General features: G+C 50.8%; 2 protein-coding genes across 2 annotated transcripts; one reads left to right on the top strand and one right to left on the bottom strand.

The window, feature by feature from the left end:
• Positions 1–912: 912 nt before the first annotated feature.
• LOC142246450 (nmrA-like family domain-containing protein 1) lies at positions 913–10,796 on the bottom strand. The gene is made up of 5 exons (XM_075319505.1): positions 10,757–10,796; positions 3,237–3,475; positions 2,893–3,142; positions 1,967–2,157; positions 913–1,282 (listed from the first exon to the last, which is right to left on the bottom strand). The coding sequence occupies exons 1-5, from the start codon at positions 10,794–10,796 to the stop codon at positions 1,103–1,105; spliced, it is 900 nt and encodes a 299-aa protein (XP_075175620.1). The 3' UTR covers positions 913–1,102.
• Positions 10,797–14,718: 3,922 nt separating this feature from the next.
• Positions 14,719–15,452, top strand: LOC142246452 (nmrA-like family domain-containing protein 1). The gene is made up of 2 exons (XM_075319508.1): positions 14,719–14,903; positions 15,265–15,452. The coding sequence occupies exons 1-2, from the start codon at positions 14,721–14,723 to the stop codon at positions 15,442–15,444; spliced, it is 363 nt and encodes a 120-aa protein (XP_075175623.1). The 5' UTR covers positions 14,719–14,720; the 3' UTR covers positions 15,445–15,452.
• Positions 15,453–21,969: the final 6,517 nt, after the last annotated feature.

Raw genomic sequence — 21,969 nt, 5'->3', positions numbered from 1 at the left:
GCCTATGGACAATGAGTTCATGAGTTCGGAATGGCGGTATTTATTCCCTGAGGAGCTGGGACAAGAGCTGTGAACAGCCGGAGGTGAGAGGCCATTGCTGCAGGGCAGTAAATTACTATTATGGATGACATTTTTTGTTTCCCCTTTTATCAGGTTACTCATTTAAGCTCCTGCTATTTCCCTTCTAAATTTTGCCAGCTTAACCCTTGTGACTTGCTCAGGCCACGTCCCAGTTGTGGCCACGGATCCTTGTAATTGTGAACGTGATGTCATAGGAGGTTAGAGCATTAAACCAGTAACGACCTGAAGCCCCCGCACACTATTAAACAGTCATAATGGGGTTGTTCCACTGACCATACAGGATGTGGGAGGAGGACATATTGCACGTGTGTGAATGGCGTCTTACTGCACATTAGTGACCACCGCTCCAGTCACTGAGCTGCAGCGCGGCCCTTTATTTTCCCCGCCATTAGTGGGTTTTACACCCCCCCTCCTCTGTGACATCCATTAGGGGTTTGTAGAAAAATCATGACTTGGCCACCACGACCAGCTTTATTACCCATGGCAACCAATCCTCATTTCTAATGTTTCCATAGGTAACAGTTGTGGACACGCGGCCTTGTGATTCCCAGTAACCCGTGTTGGTCATTATGGACAACTCCACCACTGGCGGCCCATAGCAACCAGTTAGATTGCAGCTTTCATTTTCCAGCCGCCATTGAAGTGGAAAGGATTGCGACGGTTGCTATTGACAACACCTAACAGATGGGGATTCTCGGCCTTAGTTATAATAATGGAGTCAGAATTTAGGAAAAAATATTTTTTATTGAACACCATATAGAAATAGTCGCCCCCCCACAGGCTCCGGAGTGTTTCACAGTAATGGTCCCAAGAACTGGCAGAACCAGAGGAACAGACGGTCTATAGCAGCCAATCAGGTTACAGCTTTCATTTTCTATAGCCCAGCTCAGAAGAGGGAGCTGAATTCTGATTGTTACCATAGCAACCAGTATCTTTAGTAGTCTCCACACTAGTTTTTCTAAATCAGCCCCTATATTTCAGTATTTCACAGTCTTTTCTCCACCACACGTCATAAGTTCCTTCACAAGTCCTTAAACGCCTCCTTGTTCTCCTCCATCCATGGCTCAAAGGTCTTGGCCTTGGGGTTGAGCTTCTTGGTCATCGCCACGTCCCTGTCGGGCTTCTTGGTGTAAAAGCGGAACATGTTGGCCAGTTCTGCCGCTCCGGGGAAGGAGAGCCCCTCATAAGCTTCAGGGGTGATCTGCGGGTAAAATGCACAGTTAAGGGACATTGCACCACAGGCCTCAATATAACATATTGCTCTCTGGTATCATCCATCTTATGCAGATGAGGTAGTTGGTTCTTGGGCTGCAGAACAGTCAGCAGAACTATAAATGCAGCTCTGGTTTTCAGTCAGCATAGGACACCCCTTTCCCCTCCATGTCTAGTGTCAGGTACAAGATGGCTGCCTTGTTAATCACCCAGTCTTCATGGTGGAGGTGTCTCATTTGAGGGCAGAGCACAAGTGTAGAAGTGAGGGGGCAGTTTTGCCCATAAATCAGACTACACTCTCACCAGGGCAAAACTATGGGGCAGTGTCATCTGCGATTGATTTCTCCTGCCATAGCGGCCCGAGAAATTAATAGCAGCATGCTTTGTATGGCAGCGATTCTTGGTTCATGCACCCCCATACAAGTCTATGGGAGCATGTGAAACATTGCACTGCACTCACATCTGACCGCAGTGCAATGTACACAGATGGGAGAAAGCGCTCCCTCTTCTCCGCAGCTGTGATACGATCGCATGGCCCTCGGCTGATGCTCGCAGCAGAGGATCAGTAGCATATCGCTTCTGATGCTATGCGCAAGTGGAACCGCACCCTTATATCTACACTTTCTACGGCCACATAAGCGTGATCCACCCCCGGAGAGGCCTCTGATCTCACCTTGGCGTCTTTGATGTCCTTGCCGGTGACTCTGGACATTATGGCCGCATACTGCTCCACCGTCAGCTTCTCCGTGCTGAGACCGATGTTCTTTCCTATGTATTCTGATGGAGACTTCAGGATGCTGACCACCACGCCGCCCAAGTCCTTGACGGACATCCCATCCAGGAGCACATCACCCATCGGGACCGCTGGAAGGAAGAAAGGGGTGGGGGAGAAAATTAAAAAATGTAATTAAACAGGAGATGACTGCAGACTGGACACAACTGTAACATCCTCAGCTGTAGGCTGTAAAGCTTTGGATGTTGACAAGCATATGACTATTCAGATAATTTTAAGATCCATTATACTCCAGAGCTGCATTCATAATCCTATAGTTTTAAGTTGGAAATTTGGCTACAATAAATCACACTACTGCCCTCTACTGGTACTAAAGTATTCAGTGTCCAGGCATTGGGTTACTCCCTGTACAAGTCTGAATGCTGCACTTGTGACTGGAGTATTCTATAATAGACAAATCCGGATGACCTTCTGGGTGTAAGAGGGTCCTGTATCCCTTTAACTAGAGCATCAGTCCAGAGGATACAATAGTCTTCCTCCTCCAGAAGAGGAAGGGCCCCAGCAGTCAAAACTATTTAAAAGGGTTAATTTAGACCAGACCACAAGTCTTCAGTCACTCAGTGCGACATGCGAGAATTCATGTGGGATTTCCATACTTCCGGCCACATTCCAACTAGACCTCGCTCAATACACTTGCATTGTGAGGCCGCACAGGCTAGTTGGCACAGGACTGCATATATGCAAATCACATGCGCAGTTTAGATACAGGTAACGGGGGGGGGGGGGGGGGGACCTTAGTCATCTTCTAGAAGAAAGCCCATTTATGACACAATGGCAGGTCCTGTAAAAGACCCTGCTTCTTGTACCTAGTGAGTAGCCATCACCGTCCTTGTTCTTCTGGGGTTTGAAGAAGGTCAGCAGGTTCTCGTAGTAGCTGGGAAGCCGCACGCTGGTCATGGGGACCCCGATCTCACGGAAATATTCCTCAATTTCTCCTTTCCCATCAAAGTGCAGCACCTCCAGCTTTCCCTCCGTCAGTTTCTTCACATTCTCCAGGCCACTGAAGACCACGATCTCCAGGGCGAGACGCTTGGAGATATCTGCAATCAGTTTACCCTGGAGAAAAAGATAATATACATAACAGCCCTTACATGAACCAGGAGGCTCAGGATGAGCACCACATCATTCTATCCATCCATGGGGTCGTTACCTGTGTGACCTCTTTCTCTTTGTTGAAATGCTCCCAGGAGTTGGTGACCAGGAACGCCCCATACGCTCCGCTCAGTGCGGCCTCCAGGCTCTTCTCATCGTCCAGATCCGCGGACACGACCTCCGCTCCGGCCTCCTTTAGCTTCGCAGCTGCCGGTTTACTGGGGTCTCGAGTCACTGCCCTGACCTCAAAGCTGCCATCATCCAGGAGAGCGGCAGCGACCGACCCACCCTGAGCTCCTGGAGAGAGAAAGGACCAGACATGGCGGACATCAGCACCGCAGCCAAACTCACCACCCAGGAGTCCGGGAAAGCCGAGTGACCACCTGCAAATATTCCCCAGTGGCCCCGATCTAGCAGGGACAACACTGACCACCAAAACACCACCAGAGGGCGCTCCAAGGGATAATGGTTCTAACAGCGACTTTATTATTTGTGCCTCATGAATTATTTTGCTTATTAAGGCCCTGTGCACACTGAGCTTTTGGGTGCAGATTTGAGTGCAGTTTTTGTTCATAATCTTCATGCAGTCTTTCCCCAGAAAAATCGGAGAAATCTGAAGTGCTGTGCGCACATTGCTTCTTTCCTTACAGATTTTGCTGCAGATTTTCTGTAGCAGAAACAAGTGTGTGACTTTTCTGCAGATCCCTGCGTTTTACCATTGATAGTTTAAAAAAGTAAAATTAAAAAAGTGCAGGGACAAATGCACCAAAACTGAAATTACATTTTTTTTATGCATTATTTCAGCCAGAGGTGCGTTTCTGCTTAAACAAATCCGCAGTGTGCACAGGGCCTGAAGACTTTTAGCCAATTCATGACTTACACATTTTCAAAATGTTATTTGTGCCATAATACTGCAGGATCAGAGCGGAGAGAAGAAAGGTTTTGGCTAGAAGATTTACAATGTCTCTTTGGGAGGGAGGGAGTGGAGGACACATGGGCATTACCATGTTACACACCCACAGTATATGCAACACAGCTTTGAGGATTTTTTTTTTTGGGGGGGGTTAACCATTCAAGTGCTGCACAGGAATTAACACAACATGGAGTAGGATAGAATGAACACCAACCATCAAGAGGTTACTAACATCTAAGACCACCACAGCTGGCAGACCACAAAGAAAGCTCATCACAACCAGCGGGGTTAAAGAGTGCGCTGCCTTTTATAACCATCCAGATGCTACAGTCATTAATCCTGCAACATCTAAGGGGGTTAATCAGCTACAACCCATGCTGCTATGGCTGATCAGCTGTAGTCCACGCCTGCTTTACCAGTCAGGGGTTACATATGGGGAAGGGGGGGGGGGGGGGGTGTCACTAAATTATACAACTAACATGGTTTCTAACACTTAAATTGCCTTGACAATCAAAATATCATGACCTGTCAACAGGTTTTTGCTATGCTGTTATCTGAAGACATACTGCAAGGGTTAAAACTGTCCAGGGATGCCTGTATTGTCAAGGGCCATTTTATTTAAATCAGCAAGACCCTTATTGCAGGACTGCAAAAAGCAAATCCAGCATGCCCCCTGCCCTGACACCTCACTGTCAATGCACTCTATGGAGAACCTGGTGTGGGCAGCTCTGCTACATCTAAAAAGTCAGAACAGTTGCACCCAGTAATCTCAGTGATACATCATTGGATTCAGCGTCTCTGCCTACATCATGCTCTTTTGAGATAAGGCTAGTTTCACACTTGCGCTATTTTGACGCAAACGGAATCCGTCACTAATGTAGTACAGTTCATTTATTTACAGTGGAAGCGCATTACTATGGCTATCCCTTTAAGTGGTTAAACAGCAGGGGTCCTCCCGTATGTTATATAAGCCACAAGTTGCAGACCCCCTGCCCCATTTAGAGGATCAGGGGTAATTTCTGCAGATATTTCCATTATGAAATTCCACCAGGATACACACATTGCCTCCAGCATTAAACCTGTGGGACGGCTGCCATATAATGACAAACCCAGACCTGGCCCCACAGCGGAGCAGAGAAACTGGGGAAAGCATCAGGAAAAGAATGCAATTGCTTGTAGTTTACACATAAAAGGACTAGATATAGATGGGGGTTGTAGTGCAGCAGAGCCTTACTGCAGGTATATAGGGGATATATGAGGGAGTATATGTGGCGCCCCTGACCTGGTCAGGCACCACTGAGTACTGCACCCATGCTGGGGACAGTACAATACAGGTAATCCAGAAGGCTGACCGGGGTGTGGAACACAGGCGCATAGTGATCAGGTCTCACACATGTACCCATGAGAGGACCCCTGGGGAACCCAGGAGGGGGCAAGCCTTCACCTTCACTGGAATAGTGGAGGGGGTAGAGCCTCCATCTCCTCTCAAGGGGTGTGGTGGAGAGTCTGGTTGCTAGGTGGCGTAGGCAAGAACAGGAGAGGAGGGGCAGTGAGTCAGTTAGAGCAGAACTCCATAGGGCTCAGTGAGGAGCAGACCTGTGGGGCTGTTGCTGTCTAACAGCGCCCGCGCAGTGGCTACAGACGGGGGAGAACGGTCAACTAGGAGTGCTACCTGAAAGCCAGCTTCAGCTAGGGAGTGCAACGGAGTGGGAAGTAAGGAGACTGCTAGAGAGCACCAGGCCCAACCGGGCGGCAGATCCCGAAGCGGGGATAGATTCAACTTTCTTCTGCTAAACCTGCCGGTGTGGGGCTCTTAAAGCCCACACCACAACACTACAAAAGCCGCAGCCACGTAACCACAAGTTAGGGCCCATAGGTCATAGGAGGCAAGAAGCTGGAGTGGCCTGGTCCGGGGAACAAGCATACGGCGAACGAAGGGGAGAGAGGCTGCAGCATCTTCCCTGGGTGACCCCCATAGGGACTCAAAGTCGGGGTCACCCCAAACCACCAAGGGCTAAGGAAGGCGAGTCAGTAGTCACCCTCATAAAGTCAGCCTGAAGGATACCTGGTTCCCACCTGGTTCATCTCAGCTACTCCCGGGCTACTCACCCTGCCATCAAATGTGAGTAAAGCCCTTGAAAGACATTCCTGCCTGTGTGGTCATTCTGCGACTTGTGGTACTACAAACCTACACTGGGCCCTGGGGCTTGCCTCACTCTCAGGAGGCTATTCCAACTAACTGCACACACCATCAGCCCCAGGCGTCCCCTAACCTGCAGTGGCGGTCCCCACCGCAATACTGAGAGTGGCGTCACGATCAAAACAGAAGATTTCCTACCAGTGACGGAGATCCAGCAACGTGGAGTCCCTGAAGGTAACGCACCGACACCGACACACCACCTGTGGGGCTTCACATCTGGCGTCACGAACAGGATAAGGACTAGACCTGTCCAGACAGGTGACCATGTGCCTGGGCGGTCCGCTTGAAAAATTGGAAGCGCCGCCATATTGCCACCATGAAAAGCGCGCTGAAAAACAACAGCAGCCCGCGCTGGAAGAAGTTACCGCCCACGAAGAGGTGTGGCTACCCAGAGATCCCCTGCAGAGTTCTGACCTTGCTGATGAAGAAAGCGGAAGCGTCCAGAAACGGCGAGAGAGAAGGGAAGCCACAAACCTGCTGCTGCGGAGAGCAGAAATGGAGTCCAGACACGGATACCCCGAGCCAGGCTCTGCTGCCTGGTGGTGCCGGGAGCTTGCCCTCTTCTGTGATCAGCTGGAGGCCAGGATTATGCGACGGCTCTATGAGGAACGCAAGGAGCTTCTAGAGAAGGCTGCAGCGGTCCGGACCTATGAGGAGAGAGCCGCGCGGAGCCTGCCGGATCGAGCGGCGACGACGATTCAGACCCCGATGGGTGAGTCCGGTGTTGCCCCGGCTAGAACAAGAGCCCCGACCCTGGCTGCTGCGACCGCGGTCCCAGAGGAGGCGCCCGGTGCGGCGACGCTGAGTGAGGCCGCAGCCACGCTAGGTGCGGCCCGCCAAGCCCAGGCCGCTGCAGCGATGCCCCGCCTGTCCCGCAGGGCTCCGACCACCACGGCAGTGCTCATCCGTGCTGCAGGTGTGACGCTGACCCAGGCTGCCACCCTGCTGAACCCGGTCCGCCAAGACCCCAACGCAGCAGTGACGCTCGTCCGCGCCGCAAGTGATATGCTGAACCAGGCCGCAGCCCCGCCGGGTGCGGCCCGCCAAGCTCCGATCGCTGCAGCGACGTCCAGCCCAGCCTGCACAGAGCCCCCTGCAACAGCGACACTGATCCAGGCCGCCGCCATGCCGGGCGCGGCCCGCCAAGACCAGGCCGCCGCCATGCCAGGCGCGGCCCGCCAAGACCAGGCCGCCGCCATGCCAGGCGCGGCCCGCCAAGACCAGGCCGCCGCCATGCCAGGCGCGGCCCACCAAGACCAGGCCGCCGCCATGCCAGGCGCGGCCCGCCAAGACCAGGCCGCCGCCATGCCAGGCGCGGCCCGCCAAGACCAGGCCGCCGCCATACAGGGCGCGGCCCGCCAAGAGATTGCATCACTATTTTCCCCGGCCTGCAAGGCCAGAGCAGACACCGCTCCCCAGTCCAGAGAGGTCCCTGCTAGGAAGACCCTGATAGGAGAGGACCCTGAATACTGGAAGCTGAAGGCTGACCTGGAGGCCCAGTTCCCACAGGAGATGGTGGATCGGTATCTGCTCCCACCGCATACCCCCAAGGAGATTCAGGTAACCCCTGCAGCCGCGCCAGAGAGTCCACCGCCCAGACCAGCTGAAGAAAGCCCATCCCCAGCACTGCCACAACCAGAGTGCAGCGAAGAACTAAGGGGGAGAGGAGGCCAGGAAGCAGAAGGGCTGACTCCGACGCCAACCGCAGCAGACCCCTACCCAGAGCCGGAGATGCTGCCCTATTCCCGCTGGGAGGAGGAAGACTTGACACCGTCAGCAGATGAAGATCAACCCAAAGACCTCACCTGGAAGCCCACAGGCATGAATCCAGCCCGCAAGACACGGCGCAGCAGAACACAGGTTGCTCCAGCACCACAATCCCCAGAGCAGAGAGAAGTCACGGTCAGAGACCTGGAGGAGAAAAGGTGCCTAAGAAGGTCCAAAGCCCAGGCCAGAGGACCCCTGTGTCATGGCGTAGTGGAAGATTTCAATCTGAGAAGTGGTTATGGATTCATTGTAGCCCCTGGCATCAAGGAGGGGATATTTGTTAACAGGAGAGATGTAAGCGCTCATCTGCCTAGAGGACACCCTGGCAGAAATCTAAAGATGGGAGACTCAGTTCAGTTCACCATGCATCAAGGCGAAAGGGGATTGTATGCCCTGGACGTAGCGCTATGTCCCAGCAAACCTTACAGCCATCCCATGCTACAAGAAAGACAAGAAAGACAAGACAGACAAGAAAGACAAGAAAGACAAGAAAGACAAGAAAGACAAGAAAGACAAGAAAGACAAGAAAGACAAGAAAGACAAGAAAGAAAAGACAGAGATAAAGAACCAGATGTAGAAACAGACGAAGACCAAGAAAGGAAAGACAAAGAACCTACAGATGAAACAACCACAGACAAAGATCCTACAGATGAAACAACCACGGACGACGACGGAGAGCAAGAAAGTCACAGGTGCCGGTGCCCTACATGCCCACGCCCTGGTGAAATGGAGGAGTAGAGTAGAGAGAAGTCAAGAAATACAGCAAGTTACCAGTTGAAGTTTTGACAAGTTGAAAAGTTTGCAACGTTATTGTTTAAGAATGTGCCCACAAAAACTATTGTGAGAAATAAACTTTAAGGCTATGAACTTGCTATAGCCACAAACTCTCGCAGTGTAAATAGTTACACCAGTGGCACCACCACCAGGGCCAGCCTGTTTAGGGGCTTGGCTCGTCTGCAACCAGGAGGGGCCCGTCCGTATATAGGGCCTTGGCTCACCTGCGACCAGAGAGCACGCCTGTTTATGGGGCCTTGGCTCACCACCACAAAGAGGGTACCTGGTCAGCACCAACTGTGGAGGCCGCCTCTGCATCCTGCCAGAAGAGGCTGACGGCGCGGATCCACCAGGCCAGGTAGACCCTGAAACCACCAGCCCATGAAAGCCGCCTCTACATCCTGCCAGAAGTGGCTGAAGTCGCGGCCAACGGGAGAGGAAGATTGGAGGAAAGGTCTGAGGAAACGGATGGCCCAGATCTGGTTACCAACAGGACCGGTGACCTGCCTCCTGAGAGGGTTTTGGGTGGGTTAACGGACTTGTGGGTGGAGGGTGGTGATGTCTGATACCTGGTGGTTTTAAAAATGTTTTACATGTTTTAATGTTTTATGCATTTTAAAATGTTGTCTTGCAGCCCGAGGACGTGCTGGTGATAACTAAGGGGGAATGTGGCGCCCCTGACCTGGTCAGGCACCACTGAGTACTGCACCCATGCTGGGGACAGTACAATACAGGTAATCCAGAAGGCTGACAGGGGTGTGGAACACAGGCGCATAGTGATCAGGTCTCACACATGTACCCATGAGAGGACCCCTGGGGATCCCAGGAGGGGGCAAGCCTTCACCTTCACTGGAATAGTGGAGGGGGTAGAGCCTCCATCTCCTCTCAAGGGGTGTGGTGGAGAGTCTGGTTGCTAGGTGGCGTAGGCAAGAACAGGAGAGGAGGGGCAGTGAGTCAGTTAGAGCAGAACTCCATAGGGCTCAGTGAGGAGCAGACCTGTGGGGCTGTTGCTGTCTAACAGCGCCCGCGCAGTGGCTACAGACGGGGGAGAACGGTCAACTAGGAGTGCTACCTGAAAGCCAGCTTCAGCTAGGGAGTGCAACGGAGTGGGAAGTAAGGAGACTGCTAGAGAGCACCAGGCCCAACCGGGCGGCAGATCCCGAAGCGGGGATAGATTCAACTTTCTTCTGCTAAACCTGCCGGTGTGGGGCTCTTAAAGCCCACACCACAACACTACAAAAGCCGCTGCCACGTAACCACAAGTTAGGGCCCATAGGTCATAGGAGGCAAGAAGCTGGAGTGGCCTGGTCCGGGGAACAAGCATACGGCGAACGAAGGGGAGAGAGGCTGCAGCATCTTCCCTGGGTGACCCCCATAGGGACTCAAAGTCGGGGTCACCCCAAACCACCAAGGGCTAAGGAAGGCGAGTCAGTAGTCACCCTCATAAAGTCAGCCTGAAGGATACCTGGTTCCCACCTGGTTCATCTCAGCTACTCCCGGGCTACTCACCCTGCCATCAAATGTGAGTAAAGCCCTTGAAAGACATTCCTGCCTGTGTGGTCATTCTGCGACTTGTGGTACTACAAACCTACACTGGGCCCTGGGGCTTGCCTCACTCTCAGGAGGCTATTCCAACTAACTGCACACACCATCAGCCCCAGGCGTCCCCTAACCTGCAGTGGCGGTCCCCACTGACCGCAATACTGAGAGTGGCGTCACGATCAAAACAGAAGATTTCCTACCAGTGACGGAGATCCAGCAACGTGGAGTCCCTGAAGGTAACGCACCGACACCGACACACCACCTGTGGGGCTTCACATATACAGCAGGTGAGACCTCTACAGTCAGATGAGGGGGACAAGCACAGAATCCCCTCCACATCCAGACACCCCCAAACTTCAGCCCTTCCCCTCCCTGCACTCACCTGTGGCTCCAAACACTACAATCACTTTCCTGTCAGCCATGGCCACTGCTGTAGACTGGAGGGTTCCTGCAGGTATACAGCCCGGCCCAGTGTAGAGAGGGTTATATACTGAAGCCCCGGACCCTCCCCGCCCCTGGGCTGCGGCCAAGTGTCATCACTCAGCTGCTCACAATAGGCAACCAGGAGGCCGGGGACCCTCAGAAAGTCAGCCCCTTATCCCAAGACCCTATATCACCCCCCGCCATGTCCGCCGGGCAGTCAGCAGACAGGCATGAAGTCTCTGCGGCTTCTGTCATCACTCAGATTATCAGCCAAAAAGGAAATTCCATCTCCCAACTGTTCATCCTGAGCCTCCTGATTCATGAATAGAAGAGACGGGCAGCAGGGAGCGGTCCACTATGTAATGAATAAAGATTTGCAACTGGAATATTTCATTCATTGAGATCTAGGATGTGGTGATTTACTATTCTCTTTATTTTTTTGAGCAGTGTGTGTGTATATATATATATATCTATATATATATATAGATATATATATATATAGATAGATAGATGCAAACATGGATTAGCAATGAAGAGTCTTTCAGTCACTGACAGCAAGCAGACGTGTTGAGACGATGAGATTGAAAAACAAAGCAGTGACAATTGCAGAGCGTTTTATTTTATACATTTAAGGCCCGTTTCACACGTCAGTGAAAAACAGTGACGTTTTTCACTGGCGTGTAAAACACGCACATGTCACTGCGTGTGCTGTGAATCACGGCACACGTGGGTTATCTAAGTGCAATCCGGGCTCCCTTCTCCGTGGCCCGTGATTGCACTTAGAAATCAACTCACCTGCGCCCGCTCCCGCTCTCCATGGTGCTGATCGCTCCCGCGACGCAGCATCCGGCCGGCGGTGACTCCTGCAGGAGCTGCTTCCGGGTCGGGTGTGTCGCGCATAATGAATATGCGCGACAGTAATCAGCCGGCACAGAAGCAGCAGGGAGAACGGGCTGCAGAGGACATCGCTGGACGCCGGGTGAGTTAAAATGTTTATTAATTTAAAAGCACGTTTTTTTCTGGCACGAGTTTCACGGACCACATCACTGCGTGGTCCGTGGAACATCAGTGATGCCAGAAAAAAATGCACATGTCTCCGTGCAGCAATCATGCACACGCGGGTACGCCACACGGAGACACGTGCAGTGAAAAATCACTGACGTGTGAGCAGACCCATTCATTATAATGTGACTGCGTATGTCAGTGATTCTGGTATGTTTAAAAAAAAGCACAAACGTCCCAGAATCACTGACGTGTGAAGGGGCCTAAAGGGGAACTCCAGCTCCTTTTTCTAGGACTCTCTCCGGTGGATGCTGATTGGCTGCCATAATCATTCAACCAATAAGCGCTCGTCTTGCAGGCGGCCATTGTGAATGTGGCTCGGGATCCGGCTTTAGTTTTTCCTACATCACATGAATATGTAACGACAACATCTGGATATGAAGGGTATGCAGGGAGATTTCAGCTCTGAAGTCTGCAGAATTATGAATGCAGCTCTGAAGTATAAGTCCTGCAGAACATTGCCCATTTCTTTTTTGAAGCCCTTTGTTCGCGATATACGGCAGATCATGTGTTTTGTTTTGGGGTTTTTTTCCCCTCATTCATTTTTTAGAACTCTTTGTACCTGATACAGTTAGGTCCAGAAATATTTGGACAGTGACACAATTTTGGCGAGTTGGGCTCTGCATGCCACCACATTGGATTTGAAATGAAACCTCCACAACAGAATTCAAGTGCAGATTGTAACGTTTAATTTGAAGGTTTGAACAAAAATATCTGATAGAAATTGTAGGAATTGTCACATTTCTTTACAAACACTCCACATTTTAGGAGGTCAAAAGTAATTGGACAAATAAACCAAACCCAAACAAAATATTTTTTATTTTCAATATTTTGTTGCGAATCCTTTGGAGGCAATCACTGCCTTAAGTCTGGAACCCATGGACATCACCAAACGCTGGGTTTCCTCCTTCTTAATGCTTTGCCAGGCCTTTACAGCCGCAGCCTTCAGGTCTTGCTTGTTTGTGGGTCTTTCCGTCTTAAGTCTGGATTTGAGCAAGTGAAATGCATGCTCAATTGGGTTAAGATCTGGTGATTGACTTGGCCATTGCAGAATGTTCCACTTTTTTGCACTCATGAACTCCTGGGTAGCTTTGGCTGTATGCTTGGGGTCATGGTCCATCTGTACTATGAAGCGCCGTCCGATCAACTTTGCGGCATTTGGCTGAATCTGGGCTGAAAGTATATCCCGGTACACTTCAGAATTCATCCGGCTACTCTTGTCTGCTGTTATGTCATCAATAAACACAAGTGACCCAGTGCCATTGAAAGCCATGCATGCCCATGCCATCACGTTGCCTCCACCATGTTTTACAGAGGATGTGGTGTGCCTTGGATCATGTGCCGTTCCCTTTCTTCTCCAAACTTTTTTCTTGCCATCATTCTGGTACAGGTTGATCTTGGTCTCATCTGTCCATAGAATACTTTTCCAGAACTGAGCTGGCTTCATGAGGTGTTTTTCAGCAAATGTAACTCTGGCCTGTCTATTTTTGGAATTGATGAATGGTTTGCATCTAGATGTGAACCCTTTGTATTTACTTTCATGGAGTCTTCTCTTTACTGTTGACTTAGGGAAAGATACACCTACTTCACTGAGAGTGTTCTGGACCTCAGTTGATGTTGTGAACGGGTTCTATTTCACCAAAGAAAGTATGCTGCGATCATCCACCACTGCTGTCATCTGTGGACGCCCAGGCCTTTTTGAGTTCCCAAGCTCACCAGTCAATTCCTTTTTTCTCAGAATGTACCCGACTGTTGATTTTGCTACTCCAAGCATGTCTGCTATCTCTCTGATGGATTTTTTTCTTTTTTTTTCAGCCTCAGGATGTTCTGCTTCACCTCAATTGAGAGTTCCTTAGACCGCATGTTGTCTGGTCACAGCAACAGCTTCCAAATGCAAAACCACACACCTGTAATCAACCCCAGACCTTTTAACTACTTCATTGATTACAGGTTAACGAGGGAGACGCCTTCAGAGTTAATTGCAGCCCTTAGAGTCCTTTGTCCAATTACTTTTGGTCCCTTGAAAAAGAGGAGGCTATGCATTACAGAGCTATGATTCCTAAACCCTTTCTCCGATTTGGATGTGAAAACTCTCATATTGCAGCTGGGAGTGTGCACTTTCAGCCCATTTTATATATATAATTGTATTTCTGAACATGTTTTTGTAAACAGCTAAAATAACAAAACTTGAGTCAGTGTCCAAATATTTCTGGCCCTGACTGTATACCCTCCCCAGTTACCCGTGTATAAGTTGAAGGCTTGATTTATGAAGATCTGTGGTTTTCATGCCAGTCAGACACTCCTGACTAATGAATCAGTGGTGAGTGCTATGCCACAAGTCTTAACTCCAGTCATAGTGAAATTTCTGTCTTGGGGCATACCGCAGTCCGTCACGAATTGGATCGGCTGAGGTGCTCCACACAATTTGTGAGAGCTGGTGTGAAAATGCCTGGATGTCTAACTTTCGTGACTCTTCGAAGCTTTGATGCATTGGGCCCCTAGTTGTTAACCACGGGAGCATGGTCAGTTCATGACCACACCCACTTGGATAACAAGACTAGATTTTTATACACAGGGAAGAGGAGACTATACCTTGGGAATGGAGAGACACGGGAACAAAAGGGAATAGCCCAATGCCCAGTAAATGCTGCTGTGATATATTTTAGCCAAAATTCCAACCGAAAATCGTAAGAATTATGAATGCAGCTCTGAATGATTGGCGTATAATTAAATATTTTTCAAGATCTGTCTAGGTGGGCATATGATTGACTCTGTAATGTCCCACAGTTGAGGCATTGTTACAGTTGCATCTAGTCTACAGTCTTGGCTCCAGTTTCACAACTCTCTTTCCAGCCATCCCGATGGGTGATGTGCTCTGGGATGGGATGTCCGTCAAGGACTTGGGCGGCGTGGTGCTCAGCATCCTGAAGTCTCCATCAGAATACATAGGAAAGAACATCGGTCTCAGCACGGAGAAGCTGACGGTGGAGCAGTATGCGGCCATAATGTCCAGAGTCACCGGCAAGGACATCAAAGACGCCAAGGTGAGATCAGAGGCCTCTCCGGGGGTGGATCACACTTATCTCACTGAGGCAAACGTAGATGTAAATTTCTACACTAACGCTCTGTCCTCAAATGAGAAACCCACAATGGCTGCCACAGTGCCGACTGGATGTTAATGACCAAGGCAGCCATCTTGTACCTGATACTAGAAGGGGCGGGGGGGGGGGGGGAGGGTCGTTGTATGCCCACTGAAAACCAGAGCTGCATTTATAGTTCTGCTGACTGTCCTGCAGCCCAAGAGCCAACTACCTCCTCTGCCCAACATGGATGATACCAGAGAGCAGTAGATTATATTGAGGCCTGTGGTGCAATGTCCCTTAATTGTGTGCATTTTACCCGCAGATCACCCCTGAAGCCTATGAGAAGCTCGGCTTCCCCGGAGCGGCAGAACTGGCCAACATGTTCCGCTTTTACATCATGAAGCCCGACAGGGACGTGGCGCTGACCAAGAAGCTCAACCCCAAGGCCAAGACCTTTGAGCCATGGATGGAGGAGAACAAGGAGGCGTTTAAGGACTTGTGAAGGAACTTATGAGATGTGGTGGACAAAAGACTGTGAAATATAAGGGCTGCTTTAGCAAAACTAGTGCATGGAGACAAGAAAACACTGCTACCATAGCAACAAATCAGAATTCTGCTCTTATTTCTGAGCTAGCCTATGGAAAATGAAAGCTGTAACCTGATTGGCTTTTATAGATGACGTCTGTTACTCTAGTTCTTGGGACCATTACTGTGAAAAGCTCTGGAGCCTGTGGGGGGGGGACATTAATTTATATATATATATATATATATATATATATATATATATATATATCTCAAATACAGTGTGTGTATGTATGTGTGTGTGTGTGTGTGTGTGTGTGTGTGTATGTATATATATATATATACTGTATATCGAATGAAATATATATATATATATATATATATATATATTTCAATTAAAAAAAAAATTCCTAAATTCTAACAAAGGCCCAAAATCCCATCTGTGAGAGGTGGCGTTGTCCATAGCAACAGATTCAATACGTTTTCAATGGCTGCTGGAAAGTGAACGCCGAATCTAACTGGTTGCTATGGGCCGACAGTTGTGGATTTGTCCATAACTACCAACACGGGTTACTGGGAATTACAAGGCCGAGTATCCACAACTGTTGCCCATAGCAACATTAGAAATGAGAGGATTGGTTGCCATGGGTAACAAAGCCAGTTATGGTGGCCAATTCATCACTTTTTTACAAGCCCCTGATGCACGGATGTTACAGATGGGGTGAAACCCACTAATGTCGGGGAAATAAAGGGACAAGTGACTGGAGCGGTGGTCACTAATGTGCAGTAAGACGCCATTCACACACGTGCAATATGTCCTCCTCCCACATCCTGTATGGTCAGTGGAACAACCCCATTAAGACTTTGTGTTTAATAATAAGCGGGGGCTCAGGTCATTACTGGTTTAATGCTTTAACCTCCTAATAAATAAATCATGTTCAGTTACGAGGATCCATGGCCTGAGAGCAAGTCACACAAGGGTTAAGTTGGCAAAATTTAGAAGAGATATAACACGAGCTAAAAATAAAAGAGTAACATGATTAAAAGAGGAAACAAAATGTCATCTATTACCCCCTTTCCCATCCATTATTTACTGCCCTGCAACAATGACCTCATCTGGCTGCTGACACTCATGACTGGATGCAGTGGTCATGTGCAAACATGTGATGTCATCACTGCAGGGATGTAAACAAGAAGCAGCAGGAACCAATGGTGTCAGTGTAAGATTACCTTTTTCATTTTATTCCATTTCTAATCTAACGGATTCACTAATTCTGGACAGCTGCTATTTTTAGGCTGGGGAGGGCTCAATACCCATGGGCCTCCCCAGCCTGAAAATACCAGCCCCCAGCTGTCTCTGCAACCAAATGAGCATGAACATGCTCCTGATGAGGCGGCGGATGTTCTCCTGAGGGATCTCCTCCCATACCTGGACCAAAGCATTAGTCAACTCCTGGACAGTCTGTGTTGCAACGTGACATTGCTGGATGGAACGAGGCATGATGTCCCAGATGTGATCAATTGGATTCAGGTCTGGGGAACGGGCGGGCCAGTCCATAGCTTCAATGCCTTTATCATTGAGGATCTGCTGGCACACTTGACTCATATGAAGCCTAGAATTGTTGTACTTCAGAAGGAATCCAGGGCCACTGCATATGGTCTCACAATGGGTCTGAGGTTCCCATCCCGCTACCTAATGGCAGTCAAGGTACCTCTAACTAGGACATGGAGGGCTGTGCAGCCCTCCAACGAAATGCCTGCCCACACAATTACTGACTCACTTCCAAACTGGTCATGCTGGAGGACGTTGCAGGCAGCAGAACGTTCTCCACGGCATCTCCAGACTTCATCATACCTGTCACATGTGCTCAGTGTGAATCTGCTGTCATCCGTAAAGAGTACAGGGGCCAGTGGCGAATCTGCCTGTATTGGTGTTCTCTGGCAAATGCCAATCGCCCTGCATGATGTTGGACTGTAAGCATAACACCCACTTGAGGACGTCGGGCCCTCATACCACCCTCATGGAGTCTGTTTCTGACAGTTTGAGCAGACATAAAGTATATATATATATATAGTGGCCTGCTGGAGGTCATTTTGCAGGGCTCTGGCACTGCTCCTCCTTGCACAAAGAAGAAGGTAGCGGCCCTGCTGCTGGGTTGTTGTCCTCCTACGGCCCCCTCCTCGTCTCCTGGTGTACTGGCCTGTCTCCTGGTATCTTCTTGATGCTCTGGCCACTGTGCTAACCTGCTTTCCACAGCTCGCACAGAAGTGCCATCCTGGATGAGCAACTTCTGTGGGTTGTAGACACCGCCTCATGCTACCTCTAGGGGTTAGAGCAATGACAAAATGCAAAAGTGACCAAAACAACAGCCAAAAAGGATGAGAGAATGAGAAATTGTCTGTGATCACCATCTGCTGGACAGCTCCTTCATAGGGATCTTGCTAATTGCCGATCATTTCTACCTGTTGTCTGTTCCGATGCAACAACGGATCCGTCGTTTTTGAGATGTCAACTGACGCAACGGATATGTTATTTCACAGGATTCCATTCACAGGAATCCTGTGAAAAAAAAACGTTCCGTCGCGTCCGTTACATCCGTTGTGCGTCCGTTTTTCTTTTACGGATTCGTCGTGATCCGTTTGTGTTTGGGACATCCAAGTGGGAGTGCCAAACATACTGGGCATGCTCAGTAGAGCATGACGGAATCCAGCACCATAGATATCCATTATAGCTTGTGACAGATGGCGATGGACACCTGCGGAGTGCGTTTTTTTGCCGCTCCAAAAATCTTTACATTCAGCGTTGCTCCCGCCTGACGGTCAGTCACTAAACGACTGATCCGTCACGCGGCGGATGCAACACAGGGCCATCCGACGCTAATAGAAGTCTATGGGGAAAAAACGGAGTCCCGTAAAATATTTTGCAGGATACCGTATTTTCTCAAGGCGACGGATTGCAACGGAAGCAAAACAATGGAAGTGTGAACATAGCCTAACACTGATGGGCGGTGAAGTTTCACATTTCTATACACCCACGCAGCTCTTATTTCTTTGTTTGGGGTACTATATAAACTGGTCACATGATGTAATAAAGCAGAACCTTTCAGTACACCACAAAGCATGTGTGCTGCATTGATTTCCCGGTTGCTCATAAAACGAATCTTACTAATTTGGAGTTCCAATGGCATATTTTGCTCACATGATTGACTTGGAGTTACATTGTGTTGTTTTAAGTGTTCCCTTTATATTTTTGAGCAGTGTATATGTGACGCCCTGGACTAGCCAGGTAGTCACAGATAGAGCCCCGCACAACACCAGTCCCCTAACAAGGTGTCAGCAGCCAAACCATTAAAACCCTAGTCACCTCTCTCAGTGCTGGATGGACACACCAGGGGGCGAAGCCAGGCGGTTGGCGCGCCCACCGAGGAGTTCAGAGAGCCTGAGGCAGGAAAAAGAAAACAGTTGAGTTGAGGAGTCTAGTTTGAGAGTTGAGTGGAGGAGGTCAGGCCTGTGCCGAGGTCTGCAGCAGACTGACAGGTGCCAGGGTTGGAGCCCGGGCACCTTTGGCTAGGAGGCATATGGAGGCCTCTGCCTGCAGGAGCCGGGAAGACGGCTCGGTGGAACCGTGGTGGACCTGGACAAGGTAGTGGCCCGCCGGTACCGACCCGGGGAACCGACTGGAAACCGGAGCACAAAGGGGGGTACTCAGTCCCTGAAGCTAGGTCCAGAAGCTACCTGGGGGCTAGCTAATTAACTGATTGCGGCCAGGACTATAGGTCCTTTCCCACCCAAAGTCCCGACTGAAGACAACAGCCCAACAAGGGGGATAGAAAGCCACCGGCACGGCAGAGAGATCCCATGGGCCAGCGTCTACGGGCAAAGGGCTCTTCCGACATCTACAAGCCGGGGAGCGGACTCCTGTATTGCAAGTTCAGGTAGTCCATCATCACAAACAGGTGCAGGAAAAAGGCAAAGACCACCAACCGGGTGGGGGACCAGACTGCAGCCGGCTGCGGGCACCGACCACCATCACCTTGGTTTACCAGAGACTTGTGTGTGTTTCTAATGAGTACACCAGTGCCCTCCGGCTGCCCATCTCCCTTCACCACCAAACAACACCCCCCAATGGGTCCCGGGGCCACCATCCCTACCCACGGAGGGGTTAACAACTTGCTGCGTAACATCTCCTCCGGGTGCCCTGTAAACCGCAGCGGTGGAGTCCACCTTTACCACATCCCGTGGGTGGCGTCACGAACTTAACCACGGCTCCGGCCGTACACCTGTAAGGGGTGGGCAGACCCCTTACAAGGAAGCACAGGTTTTCTCTGAAGTGGTTAATGCTGTCCCCATAGAAACTGTACAGGAGGGAGGAGGAGCCGGCAGCTTAGGGGGAAAGGAAGTGTGTGCTGAAGGCAGTTGTGTCACTGTCCGGGACGGGAGAGAAGAAACAGCCAGGGGCAGAGTGTGGAGCTGAGTGGGCAGAAAGAAAGAAAGAAAGAAGGGAGCTGGAAGAACAGGGAAGCCGGAGAGAAAAGGAGCGGGCGGAACCTCATAGTGCAAAGCAGTCCCGGTGTGGGTCCGGGCTGTGGGTAGCCAGAAGTGGGAGCCGGGCGAAGAGGAGTAGTCAGGCAAGTCACCCACTTGAGGGGACGCTAGGGCAGGCTTTCCCTCAGCTAAAGGAAGCGCCACAGCACTGTGTTTTATTACTGCCACGTGTGGAGACTTGCGAAGAATAAAACATGTTTGTTATTTGCATTGAACCATGCCTGAAGAGTATTTGTGCGCCGGACAACACCTGCACCACCACACTCTGCCCCACCAAGACATCTCCCGTCCCGATAGTGACGGCGGAGCCAGGTGTAAGCCTGTCAGCAAGGGCCACGACTACAAGGCCGGAGGCACCCCTGGCACCCCGTTACATTTGGCGTAGTCGGCAGGATCCGGATCGTATGCAAGGGGACCCGCTCCAAGAAGATGGAGACCAAGTGGTGCCCAGGGCCCCTGATCCGGACTTTCAGCGAAGATTTCCAGTCCCATGGTGGGAAGAAGAAACAGTGCCTGAGGCGTTGGACCGGGCACAAGATGGCGGCAAGGTGGCCGTTGTCTGTGAAGAAACAGAAAGCGCGCGAAAAATTGGCGCCAAAAGAAGAGCCTGGGGCTGGCCGGTGCCGAAAAAGAAGTTCGGAGTACTCTGCCCAAAGAGGGGAGGTGCCGGTCCCAGGGCACGAAGGAAGATATGTGAAGTGGGCGGTGTTCCAGAGAAAAAGAAGAACCGCCGCGTAGGGGTCGACCTGATGTGTGAGACTAGGGGTGGAGTATACCCAAGAGCGGGAAAAGTAAGCCCGCCTCCACTTCCTCCAGCATCTCCACTGACCCCGACGCCATTACCAGAAACGCTGACTCCGAGCAAGATGGAGACTCCAGGAAGACAGCAAGCTGCGGTAGCCGCACTAGTAGCGACTAGCCTGGGTAGAGGACGCCCGAAGCAGACTGCGGCTGCGGAAGGACCCACCCTTAACCTACCGGCTGTGCCAGGAGGACCGGAGCGGCCCACTACACAAGAGGCCGCACAGTGGCACCAGGAAATCGAGTGGGAGAAATGCCAATACCGGCGGCGGTCGCAGCAAAGACCGGTGCTAGCTGAACTCTCCCACCCGAGACGTTGGAGCAACCCGCCAACTACGAGCCCTTCCGGAGGCTGCGCCGGTTGCCCGGACAGTCCCTGTCGGAGTACGTGCAGGCCCAACGAGCCGAATGGCAACGTGCATATCATCCGGAGTGACTTTTCAAGACCGGAAGATGGCGGGCCTGTTTTTGTTCAACACCGGCGTTGTTTTGAGCCGGAAGAAGGTGTGTTGTTTGTAACCGTTCAAGTTGCTGAGCCCGGAAGAGAGCCTGATGCTGGACTGAGCCAGGGGCTCCCTCCGCGTCGTTAAGAAGATTTTTGCCGAGTTGTGTTCCTGCCAGCTAACGTCTAAGACCGGGAGCTTCCAGGAGGAACTCCGGGCGCTGGACTGGTGTGCCCTTGCGGGTGCCCTCAGGTGAACATGTTCGCAGTTTCATTAAAATGACTTTGTTTAGTTTTAAAATGTGATTTTAGATTTGTGCCTTGCCGGGAGGCTTAGGCTTAAAGAGGGGAGGTATGTAAGGGGTGGGCAGACCCCTTACAAGGAAGCACAGGTTTTCTCTGAAGTGGTTAATGCTGTCCCCATAGAAACTGTACAGGAGGGAGGAGGAGCCGGCAGCTTAGGGGGAAAGGAAGTGTGTGCTGAAGGCAGTTGTGTCCGGGACGGGAGAGAAGAAACAGCCAGGGGCAGAGTGTGGAGCTGAGTGGGCAGAAAGAAAGAAAGAAGGGAGCTGGAAGAACAGGGAAGCCGGAGAGAAAAGGAGCGGGCGGAACCTCATAGTGCGAAGCAGTCCCGGTGTGGGTCCGGGCTGTGGGTAGCCAGAAGTGGGAGCCGGGCGAAGAGGAGTAGTCAGGCAAGTCACCCACTTGAGGGGACGC

This window comes from Anomaloglossus baeobatrachus, chromosome 7 (genome assembly GCF_048569485.1).
Source record: "Anomaloglossus baeobatrachus isolate aAnoBae1 chromosome 7, aAnoBae1.hap1, whole genome shotgun sequence".
NCBI classification, from domain to species: domain Eukaryota; kingdom Metazoa; phylum Chordata; class Amphibia; order Anura; family Aromobatidae; genus Anomaloglossus; species Anomaloglossus baeobatrachus.
The sequence above is the reverse complement of the archived record's forward strand: the minus strand, read 5'-3'. Positions and strand labels throughout refer to the sequence as shown.